Here is a 15,765-nt window from a genome sequence, read left to right as displayed (position 1 = left end):
CCCTGCCCTCCCTCCTGGTTACCTAGCAACCCCTGCCCTCCCTCCTGGTTATCTAGCATTTCCTGCCCTCCCTCCTGGTTACCTAGCAATCCCTGCCTCTCCTTCTTCTTCTTGGCCTTCTGGTTGGCCTCCATCTTGACCACAGAGGAGGGCGAGGGCCCCAGCACAGCCACACTGGCCCCGGCATGCAGCAGCAGCCCTGCCTCCCTGGGTGGTGCCTCTGCCCCCAGGAGACCCTCACAGTCCTCACTGTCATAGCCACTGCCTGGGAGAGAGGCAGAGGGGTTCCGATGACTTGATGTTAAGCTATGCCATTGAGAGGTGGGGGAGACGACTCTCTGGGCATGCGGTTATGGCGGGGCTGTGAGTGGAACCAGTCACTGTCACCCTCTGGGCTGCTCTGTGGGGCTGCTTTGGGGGCAGGCGCCTGAGGTCCTGGCCTCCAGCCTGAAGGGATTTGTATGGGTGTGGGGACGTGTGAGTTTTTCTTTATAGCCTGGGCAATGGGGCACCTGCCTGGCAGGGCTGGTGCCCCCTCGCCAGGAAGTCCCTTCCCCTCTTTCTGCTGTCCCCCACCCGCCCAGATGGCCCTTTGCCCCTCCCCCAGGTCCAAGCAGCCCTCCCTTTGTTCTTTCTCAGGCGTCTGAGACCTTGGGGGAAGGGGCTGGCGGGAGAAAGGAAGCTTCTATTTTTCTAGGCTCCTGTTTCTGGACACACGTGTTTGCTGGGGGGTCAGATAATGCCTCAGGGTCAGCCCAGCCGGACGCTACAGTCGCAAGAGCTGGGGCCGTTGGGAAGGCTATTTTTAACCTGGATGCTTCCAGGGGGCGTCCTTCCTTCCCCTTCGGCCCCGACATGGGGGTGAGGCACACTGAGAGCCACTGAGCTTGCCTTGCGGATGGGGGGTCTCCTTCTGTAAGACATTCACCTTCTTCCCCAGCCTGTCTAGTGAGAAGGTCTCCTTGGACTTGTCACACCCCACGAGCCCTGACCCAGCCCTGATGGTCGCCGTGAACTTGCCACCCCCTCCTCCAGCCCCCCAGTGACCATGACCGGGGCTCCTGGCAGTGGCCACTCACGCCAGCAACTTGCCTGCCTCCCGGGATGCAGCCACAGAGGGCTGGGCTGGGCACCTGGCTGTCTCCCGGCTGCTGTGGCCCTTGGGCTGTGGGTGCCGTGTGGCCCCAGACACCTTGGCACTCTTGGCTCGGGACAGCTTCTCCCGGATGCGCCTCCCGGTGGGGGCCTCCTTCTGCTGGAAAGAGCTGAGGCCTGTGGGCAGCCCTTTGCTCTTGACCTTGGGTTTCAGCTGGGCCACCCTGTGGGCCACAGAGGGTGCCAGCCCGTCCTGGCAGCTGCTCTTCTTACACTGTGCCTTCTCCTGTGAACAGGGAGGGGCAGCTGCACTCTCAGGGCGCCCTCTGCAAACCACAGCCCCTGGGTGGTTCGGTGCCTCTCTGTTGATGCCCGGCTCAGAACTGGTACCTCCCAGGTCCCTGCCCTCGATCCACAGGGACTGAAGGGATGTCTGGCCCAGAGACACAGGGGCCTACCCCTGGAGCCTACGCTTGGGCCTTTCCCACCCACTCCACTGCCTACCAACTGCCCACCCCACTTAGGGGCACAGAGGAGGCTGAGGGCCCAGTGGCTGTGGGTTGTGGGGCCAGGCCGTTAGCTTTTCTCAAGGCAGAGATAAAACAGCATCTGGACAGAAGGATCAGCCCCCTGGGCAGACAGGCGGAGCGTGCTGGGGCCCACCTCTCACCCGGCCCCGAGGCCACGGAGAGGGGAGGGCAGGAGGCATCTGCTGTGCCAAGAAGGAAGGGGTGCCGGCAGCCGGGGGAGCCCCCGCCACACCAAGTGTGCCCCGGGCCACTGAGGAAAGGCAGGGCCTCGCTCCGGGGAGTCTCTGTGAGCGGAGTGTGGCCTCGGCATTTGCTTTCCTGCTAGAGTGAGACGAGGAGGGTGGAGACACACAGGCAAGTGACAGCAGGGCCGCCCGGTCAGACCTTCCCACGTCACACCACAGGGTCGGGCACCTCATCCTGCTGTTGGCACTCAGAGCTCCCCAGCCTTGGTTCGCTTGGTTCTGGGCAATGGGTGTCAGCACAGGGCTGGGGAGAGGCCACTATCTGCCACCTGCCCAGGAGGGACCTGAAGGGCCCTGGGGCAAGGCGGGTGCTGCAGCACTCACCACAGAGGCGGTCTGCAGGCCTGGGTAGACGCTCCTCTCCAGCTTGCTCCGTTTCTTTGCAGGCTCGTCCCCGCTGCCCCCTCGCAGCTCCGCGCACAGCAGACCCAGGCTTGTCCGCACCGCCCTGGAGGGAAGGGGTGGTGGGTGCAGGGCAGATGCAGTCCTGGCCGCCCCAGCCTTGTCCCCCTACTGTCTCTGCAGTGGGTCACACTCCTCCAAGGGCCCTATGTCTCAGGCAGACAGAGCTGAGGGTGAGGGGCCTCAGGGGCTGAGCCAGCTCTGACCTCCCCTCAGCACCTGCCTCCAGCCAGCCCCTCTGCCTGCCAACCACCAGCCCTCAGCAGTCCCTGCATCCTCAAATCCACCCCATCCCCCACTAAGCTACACTGGAAGTAGGCACGCTTCTGTTACCCGAATCCCATCCTTCCACAGCCTGCTAGGAAGAAACGCCCTGGCAGTGCTGTCTGGTCCTAGCTATAGTGACCCAGAAGCCAGGTGTCAGAGACTGGAGCCGGTGAGGGCTCTGAGGGGCCACCCAGTACTCAGGAGCCAGGGCTCTGCTGCTAGTGGGGCTCTAGTGGGGCTGCAGCCTCAGCCTTGGCACCTGGAACAAGGGACAGCCGCACACGCGCCATCTGTGAGTCTGAGGCACGGCTTCTTATGCAGGCTGGGCCCGGCCCTTGGCAGGTGTTCAGGGCCTGATGTTACCACTCTTAGGAGTGGGGTGGGCACCAGGCAGGTTTGTGAGAACTGCATCCACATTTCTGCCATAGCTGGAAGAGGACACGCCAACTGGAGTCCCACCAGGGGTGGCGGTAGGACAGGCGGGCGGGGCAGGGTCCAGAGAAGCCTGGGCTTTCCCCCAAGTCCCCAGGGACCCCACTGCCTGGCTCAGGCCCTCTCAGGAACCCGTCCCGTCTTCCACGCACGTCTTGAGGATGGAACTATGCATCCTCAGCCCCTCCCAGATAGAGCCCTGGACACTGTGGAGGCCAAGCCTCAGTGTTCCCCACGCCCCATAGCTGTGCTGTCCCCTAGGCTGGGAGCTGGGGCAGAAACCGACTCCAGCCAACATGGGCTTGGAGCTACCTCCTGATTCCCCCACATCCCAGACTCCCCATCTTGTGTGGGTGACCCCCTCTCCCCAGAACCTCCCACTGCCCCATTTCACATGGGGAAGCCAAGGCTCGGGGAGTCTTTCTGCCTGTTCCTGGCTAGACAGGGGCTGGGGGCTTGGCCTCTCACCTTTCAACCCCGACTCACAGGTGCAAAGGGAGCCCCAGCTGCTCATGAAAATGAATCACAGATGGAGACAGAGAGCCCTGCCTGGCCCTGGCTGGCGTGGCCGGACGTCCCTATCCACCTTCCTGCCCACAGAGGAGGCTGGGCTTCCGAGGGCTGAGGGGCCAGGCAGGAAGCTGTGGGCCAGAAGACACCCCGGACCCCCAGTCCCCAACTTCCTGCACAGTAGAAGGCCCGTCCCGGGGCCAACTGCCTCCGCCACCACTGCCTGGATGAGTGAGGGCAGGAGGTGGAAGGGTGAGGTGGGGCCCTGACCCTCAGGAAGAGGGGTCCTGGACTCAGTTTCCCTGAGGTCCTGAGGCTGCTGCCTTCTAGCCAGACCCTGGCTTCCAGGGGTCCTGTCCTGCCCAGCAGCTCCCACAGTGCTGGCCGGTTCTCAAAGGGAGACCCCGGGAGATGCCCCCAGGAGACACCTGGGCAGGGCAGGGGCAGCTCTGGGGGGCTGCCATATGGTGACCCCTCCACTGCCCACAGCCACGCAGCCCCTCCCTATAACCTTCCCTGCATTTGCTAATGTTTTGTGACATAAAGCCCTGAGATTAATTTTTTGCCTCTGTCTTAATTGAAGGAACCATTTAGTGCCGATTTAACTATTATTACCAAATCATCAGGATTGATGCAGTGCGCACACGCACGCGCCAATCGTGTTTGGAGGAGCTCGGAGGATTTATGCAAATGGGCCTGCCGGGAGAGGCAATTTGTAGCCGAGAAGGACAATTATACCAGGCCCGGGAGTGCACCAACGGCTGTGCCGGGCGGGTAATGGATAATAACATCGCGCCGGCAGCCGTGAGCAGAGCCGCAGCGTGACCAACGACTTTATACAGCGCAGATAAAGAGGCCTGCACGCAACGCCGCCTCCCACTCCAGGGGCTCCGGGTGGGGCGCGGGCGGGGACGATGCCACAGCCAGGTGTGCAGAGCCGGTGTGGCCGGGCCTGGGAGCTGTGGCTTCCAGAGGGGGACCCGTGCCAGGGTGCTGCTGGGAGCTGCCAGCTGGACAAAGCCTGTCTGGAGCAGAGCTCTGTCCACTGGTCACTCTCGATGGTCTAGGAGGGGCAGGGCCAGGCCTTCAGAGTGGCTGTGAAGGGGCATCAGCAGCCCCGGAAGCCTCAGAGGAGCTGAACCCTGCTGCCCCAGCCTCGAGGGCCCAGGGCCAGCCACAGGTGCCCTGCCATGCCAGTGCCCAGGACTCACTTGACTTTCTTGCCATCGCTCCTGGGGAGCGGCCCCGTGGGACGTGGGGCGGGCAGTGAGCTTGAGTGTTTGCGCTTCCTTGGCCGGCCAGGCCCCCGCCGTGCCGGGCTCCTCGAGCTCTCGTCTCTCCTGGGGGCCACAAGGGGGATGGTCAGATGCTCACGCAGAATCCAGCGCCCCAACAAGGTTCCAGGTGAGGCCATTGGCCTTAGATGGCTACTGGGTGTGGGGAAAGGTGGGGCCCAGACTTGGCCTGGGGAGCCTGACCCCTCAAGCAGAAGGCAAGGCCAGCCAGGGCCCCCGCCGCCCGCACCTCCCACCATCCACACACACTGGTCAGGCGGTGCCCCTGCCCTTGTTGCAACTGCAGGGTGTCCCCTCCCCCAGAGAAATTTCCAACTTCTGCCCTGGCCCCCCAACACCCCTAGTCCTCCCTACTCCCCTTTCTGCCACCGTCCCCTCACCCACCACCCTGCGGCTGGCCTCCTGCACACCAGGCTCTGCTGAGCGGCTCTTCCAGACGCCCAGTCCTGCCGCTTGGTCTCGCTTGGCCAAATGCCTCCCTCCTTGGGCCCCACTGCCTCTGGGGAGGCCTCCCAGACAGACGCCAGTGTCTGCCCACAGGCAGGGTGCAGAGCCCAGTCCTGGCCTGTTCCCACATCGGCCCCACCACCGTGGGCACCTCCCAGGCCCTCCCACCACGCCGGGCGTACTCATGGTCGTGCCTGCGCTGCAGGCGGGCCAGCTCCCGCTGCTTCTCCTTGTAGCGCCGCTGCAGCTCAGCCAGCTGCACACGCATCCCCACCTCTTGTGTGTCCAGCCGGTCGATGGCGGCCTTCAGGGGGCACACCTGGTGGGCAGGGGCACAGGGGCCTGTGAGCTGGGCCAGGGCCCAGGCTGGGGCTGTGTGGCAACGCATTGGGCAATGTGGGCACTGGGACCCCTACTCACAGGCTTGGTCTTGGGGGTCCAGGTGTCCTTGCGCTGCAGGATCTGCATGCGGGGGGTGAGCCTGGGGCCGCTACAGGGGTCAGCCGTGGGTGGCTGTGCTGGGACAGTGGTGCTGTCTAGGCCAGCGGCCTCCACCAGGGACCAGGCTGTGGCCAGCGTGGCCAGGTGCTGTAGGTTGAAGGCTAGCACGTCCTCTTCCTCCTCTGTGGAGCACGGGAAGGTCAGAATGGGCACAGCTGGGCACACACTGCCCCTCACAGGCTCTTGACGTCAGCCGTGGCCCCCTGAAGCCACCCAGTGGTGAAGACCAGGATGAGGGCCAGGAGGCCAGGAAGAGTGAGGTGGGTATCAGGATTGGCATCCAACACCCGTTTGGTTCCAGGCTGGGGAGACACTCCCTTGGTTGTAGGGCAGGGCCAGCTGGGAGGACCCATGTGGCAGGGTCCTCCATGTCACAGAGCAAGACAGGCCCCAAACCATCTAAGTAAAAGTAAGCTGCTGGTCACTGCTTCTAACAGAAATGCCTGTGTGTCCCCCCCACCAGGGATGAGCTGCCTCGAACGGCAGCCCTGGGAAGGCACACTCGCTCCGGGGCCCTCAGAGACACTCGCTCCGGGGCCCTCAGAGACGCTCGCTCTGGGGCCCTCAGACACAGGCAGTGCTGCAAGAGGCCACTAAGGCTTCGAGCATGGAAGCTGCTGAAGTTCAACCAAGTTCAATTCAGTGGCTCAAGCCCGCGGTTCCCTCAGACGTCTGTCCATGTGGCTTTAACCAAGTTCAAAGTCACGTGGAGAGATGGCTTTGGAACTGTGGGCTTCAGTACCTGGGCATCATTCAACCCAGGTGGTGGAGGCTGGTGTCCCCCAGCAGCTAAGACGTGCCACTGCTCGTCCATCTGCCTATCAGTCCTTCCGTCTACTTGCCTGTGTGGACACCTAAGGAGCAGTGGCTGCAGGGAGGCCAGTGGGCAGTGCGGGGGGGGGGGGGCAAGTCCCTTTGATACCTTTAGGTTTGAGACAGGGCCCTGCTTTATTGCCCAGACTGGAGTGCAGTGGCTCCAGCACGGCTGACTGCAACCTCGAACTCCTGGGCTCCAGCACCCACCCACCTCAGCCTCCGGGGTAGCTGGGACCCCAGACCCTCAATTCCTTGTGAGGAGGGCAGCGGTAGGGGTTTCTGGATGCAGCCTTACCTGCTGTGACCCTTCTCAGAGGGGCCCCCACCATTCCTCCATCCTCCCTCAAAGCACCAAACCCCTGCCCCTGCCCCGTCTCTGAACACAGTGCTGGGCTCTGCCAGGCCCTTTCCACACACTCCGGCCCTGTTGCAGGCAGGGGTTGAGCACAGGTCAGGAGGGAGGGGCTGCCAGGGCCGCATCCTCTGGGACCTCAACCTGGGGGCCGGGGCGGGGGAGATACCCTCACAGTGACTGCAGGAACAGCAGCAGCCCAACAGCCCAGGGAGTGGCCTGGGGAAGGGATGGCCCATCTCGGGGTCAGAGCTTGGGCCAGCAGAGGCTGGCATCCATGCAAGGGAGGGCCCAGCATGGGGATTCAGGGCCTGAGTAGGGGGACCCAGCCCTGGGGGCTGACAACAGAGACCAGGAACGGGGCCCCCATGGGCTGATCCCACAAGGACATCCAGCAGGAGACAGGGGCCAGACAGTTTGCGGTGGGGGTAAGTGGTTATGGCCAGGAAGGCGGGAGAACCGGGGGACCCCTGTGGGGTCAGAGTAGAGGTGCTGGCACCCCCGGGAAAGCCTAGGAGTAACGATAACCTCACAGCAATGAGCACCCCAAACCTGGTCTCTGCCTCTGAACCCCATGCTCCACTTAACGGACTTGGGCTCCCTAGAGACACGGTTGATCGCAGCCAGAGGCAGGAGTGCGGGACGACCAGAGCAAACCCCATCCCTAATGCGGCGCATCAGCGCCTGACCGCCGGGGGATGCACCTGAGATTCCACCAAAGGCATCAACCCGAACGCCCCGGCTGGGAGGTGCTCCACGGTGCGCGGCCAGTTCCCTCCCCAAGTACAGGGGAGGGCCTGGAGGCCACAAGCCCAGCCCAAGGGTTGATCCATCCCCAGAGGTCATTACTCAGAAGCCAGGAGGAGCTCGGAGGGGCAGATGCTGGGGTGCAAAGCCCTGGACCGAGACCACAGATCTGGTGGGGACCCGGGGAACACTCAGGCTGCTGGGTCCAGGGTCCGCAGGGAACGGGAGGGGAGAGAGGGCCAAGGGGGGGTCGACTGAGCAGCTGCTGCCATCAGCAGCTGGGGAGATGCATTTGCAGGCCCCTCCACCGAAGGCCCCAGGTCTCCTGGTCTCCGGGTCACTGCAGTTGGCCAGAAGTCTCTCTGTGCCTTCCCTGCCCTTGCAGGCTACAGGCGTGTGGCCCCCACATGGCCTCACCCAGGTGGCTCTGCCAGGCCTGGGGGCTCTATGCCCACCTGGCCCCGAAGCCAGGGACTTTTCCCCACTTTCCCCTCTGCAAATCCTGCTGTCGTCTGAAATCCTGTCTGGCACGGGACAAAATCAGTCTCCTAATTAGTTTCAACCAAAGTGGTCACTATACTTGTAGGGTTGAGCTGAGCCCAGCAGCTGCACAGACCTGCCCATTAATTGGGACAAGGGGAGGGCAAGGGCGAGGGTGCGGGCCCAGGAGGGGACCGTGAGGTGGAGACCCAGAGGGCAGAGCTGGGCCTGACTCTGCCTCTGCACACCCTGGTGACTGGGACACCTGGTCTGGCCAGAGTGTGATGATATCCACGCAGGGTTAAGCCACATGGCTTCCTACCTGGGACACGTGGTCTATACCTGATTATTCATGCAGTGAACGGGCTCCTGTCCTGCAGGCGTTCACACAGGCAGACGGGCCACTCTGGCCACACACATGGCATCTCCTTTCTGTTGATGCCTCCTCATGCTGCCGGGTGAGGGTCCCCGAGACCCTCCCACGGCGGGTCCCCGGCAGCTCAGGCCGTGCCCCGAGGTGCCTCCACCTCGCCCTATCTACCTTCTCATACACCGCCGGCTAGAGGCCCAAGGGAGGGCCTCTGGGGGGTCCCGGTGGAGCCTACCCTGACAGGACTCCAAGCTTCCTCAAACCCTCTGCACAGCCCCACCCAGAGGCAGGGACTCTGGGCCAGATACCCCTGAGGGCAGGCAGCTCCCAGCACTGCGGAACACCCCTGCTGGGTGTGGGCCAGCAGCCCCTGGGGAAATGCACTGTTTGAGAACATTCTCTTGATTGTGGTGGTGAGATTTATGCATCCAGAAAGCAGTGGCCAAGCCCTGAGGACTGTCAGGTTCGTGCTGTGAACAACCACCACGGCACCGTGCCCGGCTGGGGGACGCCCTCTACCCTGGGGCTTTCTCTGGGGTCCACAAGGAAGACGGCAGGAAGCAGGGGCTTTCCCGGGAGCGCTGGACCGCAGGGAGTGCCCAGACCAAGGGCTAGGATAGGCTAAGCAGAGACCCGACCCTCAGGTATCTTAGGTGATCTGGCCCCGCCCACTGTTGTCCAGCTGTCCTTGGGGCCTCTGGGTGGGTGGAAGAGCCCAGGAGCTCCCGGTCCCATAGGCCTCCCTGCAGCAAGAGCCCCAACCTCCTGCTTCCTACCCTGGGCCTGAGTGGGGAGCTGCCGGTTCCTGAACTGGACCCCCCAGGCCAGGGCAGCAGCCACGGAGCCTGAGGAGGTGGAGGCCTGGCAGAGCAGGAGGCAGGCTCTCCTATCCCCTTGCCAGGACACGGGCCCCTATTCAGCCACTTTCAATAGGAGGTGCTGCCTGAGAGGCCCTTCCTTTGAAACCATCATGCGGGTGAGTCCTGCTCCCAGGACCCCACCTGGGACAGGGGGATTCGGAAAAGGCACACCTGCCTCGGACTTCCACGGACGAGGGTCGGCAAGGGGAGGTGGACACTCTCCAGGGGACCCACCACGCTTTGGGGACAACTGAGCGGGGCCCAAGGCTGCCATCTGGCCAGGTGACCGTGAGCCAGGCCTGCGGGTCCCACCGCTGGGGCTTTGGGGGGTGGCGGCAACCACCGGGCTTACCTGGCACAGCCCTCTCACTCCTCTGCCGCTGGATTGCCAGGTCAGCCAGCTCGCTGAGCAGAGCGATTCCATGAGTCCCTGAGCTATGGGGCAGGGGGGCTGTGCTGGGGGTCCCAGAGGCTGCTGGGGGCTGAGGGTCTGGTGGGCTGTCGCTGGGCAGGTCCCCCAGGTCGATGGTGGCGGCCACCAAGGCATCCAGGCCTGGTAGCGCCCTGGGTGGGTGGCTGTTGTTGGGAGCTCCCCCGCAGTCCTCCTCTGAGTCCTCCATGCTCTGCTGCCCCAGCTCATCTTCCTCCAGCTCGTCCTCCTCAGGGGTCGGCTGCTCTCCCTCGTCCTCAAGGGCACCCGGGCTCCCTGCTTGCTGCTCCAGGACTTGGGGGGAGGCCCCTGATGAGGGCTCCTGCTCCCCCTCCTCCCTGCTCCTCTCTTCTCGTGCCCCTCCCTGAGTAGAATGAGCCTGGCCGGTGGCCTCGGGGCCCCCTGCCTCGAGGAGGGCCCCACACTGCAGTTCTTGTAGCCCCTCAAGTGGGCTGGAGTCCGCTGCCTTCCCCTGGGGTCCCCGCTCGGCAGGGTGGGGGGTGGCGGCAAGGTCCTGGGTGGCCTCCCTGGCCCCTGAGAGCAGCCCGGGCTCCTCCAGGCTCCTAGGGCTGCAGGGAGGTGGCTCCTCAGGCAGGAATGTCCTTGTGGGCTCAGGCTGGGCCCCCAGGGTGGCGGTTTGCATAGTTTCAGGGTCCTCGAGGTTAGAAGAGTGCACGTCTGAAGGTAGGGAGAAGCCCAGGCCAGCCACGGGACGCAGGTATCCGGGAGGCAGGTCTGCAAAGGAGGGGACAGGTCAGCAGGGAGCTGGGAGTGGTGGTGAGGGGGTGTCCTGCGATAGGACGGAGGACAGTGACCTCGAACCCTCAGACCCAAGCCCATGCGGAAGGGTCCTGGGCTAGCTGCAGGTCTGCAAGACTGGTGGCAGGTAAAGTGTTAACGTTAATTAAGGGGGCAGCCTGGCTGGGCACAGTGGCTCACGCCTGTAACCCCAATACTTTGGAAGTCTGAGGAGGGAGGATCATTAAGGCCAGGAGTTCAAGACCAGCCTGGGCAACAGAGTGCACGCACCACTACAAAAAAATAAAAGAACAATTAGCTGGGCGTGGTGGTGTATGCCTGTGGTCCAAGCTACACGGGAGGCTGAGGTGGGAGGATGGCTTGAGCCCAGGAGGCCGAGGCTGCAGTGAACCATGCTCGCGCCACCACACTCCAGCCTGGGCGACAGAGGGAGACACCCTGTCTCAAAAAAATAAAGAAAAAAAAAGTGTAAGCAGCCTGAGGCCAGGCCCACATTCCCCCGCCGAGTGGCTCTAATGTTCCCCCAACAACCCTGGCCACCCGGGCTGGGGTGGCCTCAGGAGCCATCTCTGGCATGGTGTGCTGTGGGTAACCAGAAAAGGGGAAATTTGTAAAACATGATGATTGAATCAGGGTTTTCCCTGAACCAGAACGAGCCGGCAGCATGTCAGAGGCATCACGTCCCATTAACTGCAGGAAAAAAAAAAAAAAAAAAAAACAACTAAGGGAGAAAAACTGAAAAACCCTCTGCTGGCTCCGTCTCCTGACCGTGAAACTAGGCCGGGTTTTATGTTCGCCACACGGTTTCCAGTGTGAACTCTCAGCCCCATTCAGACAGAGTCAAATAGGCTGGCAGGGAGTGGATGGGCGGGTGGCAGGGGTTGAGGCCAGATCTGAGACCCCCCCCACCCAGGCACCCCACCTCACTGCCCCTCCCTCACTCAGCTTTGCCGAGACCCTGAATAGCAGCCTGGTCAGGTCCCACGCCCGGTGCCCCCCAGGGTGCCAGCACCACCACCAGCAGGCCCTGCCTTCATTGCTGGAGCGTCCCCACGACGGCCAGTGGGACCGTCTTCATCGCGCCTTCGTCAGCCCAGGGCCAGGAAGGAGGCAGCTGGGCCGCTGTGTGCTTCTCCCATGCCCATTGGGAGGGTTGAGAAGAGAGAAGAGAAAGGAAGGGAACAGCCACGCTGCCCTGGGCCTGGGCTGGTGTGGAGCAGCCCTGCAGGCAGCCCGGATTCAGCCCTGCCAGGCAGGGGCGGGAGGGCTTGGATCGGAGCACAGCGGGCCAGGCCAGGTGGCTGCTCTCACCTGGTTCGGACGTGACGATGTCAGCCGTGGACTGCGGACCCTCCCCAGACTTTTCCTCAGCGCTGGGCACCCGGGAGCCAGGCCCGGGGCTGCTGGCAGGGCAGACATTTAAAGTGCACGGGGCGCTGGGCCGAGGTGGGGTGGGGCAGCTGGCAGGGGGCTTTGGGGCGGGCGGGTGGCAGCAAGGTGGCAGCTTGGTGGGGCCTGCAGCGGGTGAGGGGGCGCCTGGGGCCGTGGGGGTTAAGGCAACTGGCTTGTGAGTGGACTTCGGGGCCTTCTCCTGGGCGGGCTCCTCCAGGTCCAGGTGCTGGTCTTCGGGCTTCCGCTGTCAGGGATAGGGGGAAGCTCAGGCAGGCTCAGGCTCCCCCGACCCCATAGGGTCCCCTGCTTGGGTTCATCCTGCCGGAGGGCAGGCGTGCAGGGGTCTCCCGGAGCCAGGCCCGGCCAGGCAGGGAGGGGAGAAGTGCCTGGCCCAGGCAGGCGTGGCTGGGGGCGGTACCTGGAACTGGGTGGCCCTCTGCTGCTGCAAAGTATAGAGCTCCTGCTGCCGGAGGAGCTGTGGCCTCGAGTACACGGGGAGCTGGCCGGGGTGCTGCATGTGAGAGGCAGGGCCCCGGCCCCCATACATGGGGGGCCACAGCGAGGCCTGGTCCATGACATCCGCTGCGGGCAGGGCCCAGGAGGGGTCAGCCTGGTCGGGGAGGGGACAGCTCCGGGGCTGCTTCCCCGAGTCCCCGTCACCCTTTCCTTAGCCCACCAGGCCCACTGCTCCCTCCTGAGCCCTGGCCAGCCCACCCCCAGCTGTCCCTCCTTCCAACAGTCCCCCAAGTGTGGCAGCCTGGACCAGGGGCCCTTACCAAGTGCGTGGGGGGCGCTGTGGGGTGTGGGCTCTGAGGGCAGGATGACCAGCTGCGTGGGGGCATCCTGGGGAAGGGGGAAGACAGAGGGCACGGGGCCAGCCACAGAGGCGGGGAAGCCGGGGGGCAGGTTCTGGTGCAGGGCAGGGTGCCCCAGGCCTGGGAGGCAGAAGGCACAGTGGTCAGGCCTCCCACTCTCAGGGACCAGGAGGGAACCCCCGTCAGCCCCAGGCCAGCCCCCACCCTGGGATCACTGACCGTAGGAGTGCCCCCCCATCCACAGGGAGGGGCTGCGGGTGCGGGGCAGCCAGGGGGGATGGGGGTGGGTGTGGGGGGCTGGGTCCCCGCCCAGCTGGCTGCTCTGCATCATGAGGTGGGGGGCCAGGTCCCCTGGGCAGCTGCTCGGTGGGTGGATCCGGGCGAACTCTACGCGGTCTTTGCTGTCCCTGTAAGACCCGGGGCTCAGCCCTGCCACCAGCGCCAACGCCCAGCTCCCCACCCCACCCCCGGCCCTTTGCTGTCTCTGTAAGACCCGGGGCTCAGCCCTGCCAGCAGCGCCAACGCCCAGCTCCCCACCCCACCCCCTGCCATCAACCTGGGAGAGAGAACGGGCCCTAGAGGCTCAGGGAAAACCCCAGGCTCCAGCCTCAGTGCTCTGCAGGGCTGACTGGGGGCCCTCTCCTGGCCCCTGAGAGTGGGCAACCTGACTGTTGCAGGGGGTTAGCTGAGACCCCCAACCCAGGGTGAGACCCCAGAAAGGCTCTAGGGGTGGGTAGAAACCCACCCACAGCCAGCCATAGAATCTGCTGCCCCAGCCATGACCACCCTCTTCCTCCACGTGGCTCCGAGTGGGGAGCCCCAAGCCCAGGCCCAGCCCCACTCCCCAGGGCCACAGGCCCGACTCTCACTGCAGCAGCAGCTCGCGGCTGGCGAGCCCCAGGCGGTCATCACATAGCCGGGTCCTCTCCTCCTCGGCCTCCAGGTCCAGCGCGTGTGTGGAACGGGGCCCACCGCCAGCTGCACAGGGTCGAGACAGCAGAAAGGAGAGGGTTGGGCGGCCAGGGAGCCACCGGCTAAGGCAAGCAGTGACCCCGCTTTGAGCTCGGGGGCCTGATGCCCTGAGGAGGCTCCCCTGGTCCCGGGGCCTTGGAGGGTCTGCCAAGGGCAGGTGTGGGAGTTGGCGAGCAGGGGCGCAGGGCAGGGCCAGCTGGGCATCCTAGACGGGCCCGGCCTGCCTCGCTCTCTGTGCAGGGCCTGTACCTTTGAAAGCGGGGGCGGCCCTGCCCTGCCGCACAGCGTTGGTGCCATAGGCTGCCTCAGACCGGCTCGCCGTGTCCTTCTGCCGGGCCAAGGCCACTGCGATGCCCACGGGGGGCTGCCGCACCTCCCCGTCCCCCGTGCGTGGTGTCGTGCTCCCGGCTGCGGGCACAGTCCGGCCTCTCCGACTGGCCTGGGGCCTTAGAGGACAGGAACTTTGCTTCCTGCTGGACGCAGCTGGCCTTGAGGCCGCCCAGGCCCACCAAGGGTGCCTTCTGGCCCACCGCCAGGGCCTGGCTGCTGTACTTAAGCAGGTTCTTCATGGCCGAGACCTCGTCCGGTGGTGCAGGCAGTTCCTGGGGCAGAAGGGCCGCCTGCTGCAGGCCGCTGCCAAAGGGGTCCAGGTAGGTGCCAGCCTTGCGCTCCTCGCTGATGGCCATGGCGCTGCCCGGGCCTGCCTGGACACCCCATGGGGGCAGGTGGGGCCCGCTGTAGCCCAGGGATGCCAGCTCCAGGGACTTGCGCTTGGCCTCAGCCCCAATGCCCCCCTGTTCCACCTCGGGGGCCACCAAGTGCTGCTGGTGCCGGATCCGGGCCACCTTCTGTGCCCCCGGGGGGCCGGCCGGGGCTTCCTTGCCAGCAGTCTTCTCTAAAGTGCAGCAGGCCTGGGGGGCCTTCCCGCCCAGCGGGTCCTGGTGACCAGGCCGGGCACAGTCCTGTGAAGAGGTGGGCAACTCGAAGTAGCCACTTTTGTCCAGACCACCTTTAGGGAGTCCAGGGAAGGAGGCCTCAGGGCCTGCGCTGCTGAGATAGTCTAGGCCCTTTAGCCGGGGGTTGAGGGCTGCCTCAAAGCCCCCAGGCCGCCGCTCGCCCTTGCTCTCAGCCTTCAGGTGGGCATAGGAGACTCCATAGGGTGCAGCATGGTCGGGGGCCATGGTTCCCTCCAGGTGCCGGTCCTTGCCCTCCCCTGCCACAGCGCAGGCCTCAGTGGCCTGGAAGGGGCGGCCCTTGTCGGCCAGGTGTCCCACAGAAGGCACGAAGGTGGGCCCGCTGGCCTTTAGGTCCCGGGGGACTTTGTCCTGCAGCGGGCAGAGCCCGTCAGGGCCCCCGTGCAGCTGCAGGCAGGGAAAGGAGCCAGCGGCCGTGCTGAGGGGTGGGGGCGGCCCGGCATAGGACGCGGTGTGGTGTAGCATCTGCCGCCGCTCCAGGCATTCGCTGAAGGCCGGCCCGGGCTCCGGGGGGCCTGCTGCCTCCTTTGCACAGCGCCCAGAGGTTGCCACCCCCGCGCCAGGCCGCCCCAGCACGCCCCCTGCACAGCTGGCTAGCGCAGCCCTGCCCATCTCGCCATTGAGCACCTTGGTGTTGAGGAGGCAGGAGGTGAGGTGCTTGGAGCGGCCCTCACAGGCTCCTCGGGGTGCGGGGCCACCCTCCCTGCAGTGCCCGTCAGCCGGCACGGGCAGCACCAGCTTGTGTCGCTCCTTGCCACCGTCCTCCTCTGCCGCCGGCCGCTCCTTGCCCTCAGCCGTCTTGCCCGCCTTCTCTCTGCCCAGCTCCTTGCCCACGAGGAAGCGGTCGAAGTCCTTGGGGCCCTTCTGCAGGGAGCCAGCCTCGCCCCGGTCTCGATCCCGGCTGCAGGAGCCCATGGGGTGGGCAGGGGCGGCCCGGGCCACGCTGGGGAAGTTGTGGTTGGCCGGCAGCAGCGTGGGCTGGGGCGGTAGGTTGCGCAGGTAGAAGTTATCTGTGTGGGAAAGAGCCAAGGTCGATGGGAGGCCTTAGGGGTGAGGCTGGAGGAAGACTCCCTG

At 64.9% G+C, this 15,765-nt stretch overlaps 1 protein-coding gene across 1 annotated transcript in view; it reads right to left on the bottom strand.

The window, feature by feature from the left end:
- The window catches only part of BAHCC1 (BAH domain and coiled-coil containing 1), a 64,911-nt gene that overhangs the window by 8,323 nt on the left and 40,823 nt on the right, over positions 1-15,765 (bottom strand). The window contains 17 exon segments of the mRNA XM_023211573.1: positions 83-261; positions 1,089-1,381; positions 2,195-2,318; positions 4,693-4,821; positions 5,406-5,542; positions 5,644-5,846; positions 9,702-10,514; positions 10,721-10,765; positions 10,768-10,810; positions 11,258-11,259; positions 11,850-12,174; positions 12,349-12,512; positions 12,707-12,865; positions 12,965-13,152; positions 13,615-13,723; positions 13,967-14,102; positions 14,104-15,701. Coding sequence (XP_023067341.1) covers positions 83-261; positions 1,089-1,381; positions 2,195-2,318; positions 4,693-4,821; positions 5,406-5,542; positions 5,644-5,846; positions 9,702-10,514; positions 10,721-10,765; positions 10,768-10,810; positions 11,258-11,259; positions 11,850-12,174; positions 12,349-12,512; positions 12,707-12,865; positions 12,965-13,152; positions 13,615-13,723; positions 13,967-14,102; positions 14,104-15,701 — 4,647 coding nt within the window.

Source organism: Piliocolobus tephrosceles, chromosome 16 (assembly GCF_002776525.5).
Source record: "Piliocolobus tephrosceles isolate RC106 chromosome 16, ASM277652v3, whole genome shotgun sequence".
Classification (NCBI taxonomy): Eukaryota; Metazoa; Chordata; class Mammalia; order Primates; family Cercopithecidae; genus Piliocolobus; species Piliocolobus tephrosceles.
The sequence above is the reverse complement of the archived record's forward strand: the minus strand, read 5'-3'. Positions and strand labels throughout refer to the sequence as shown.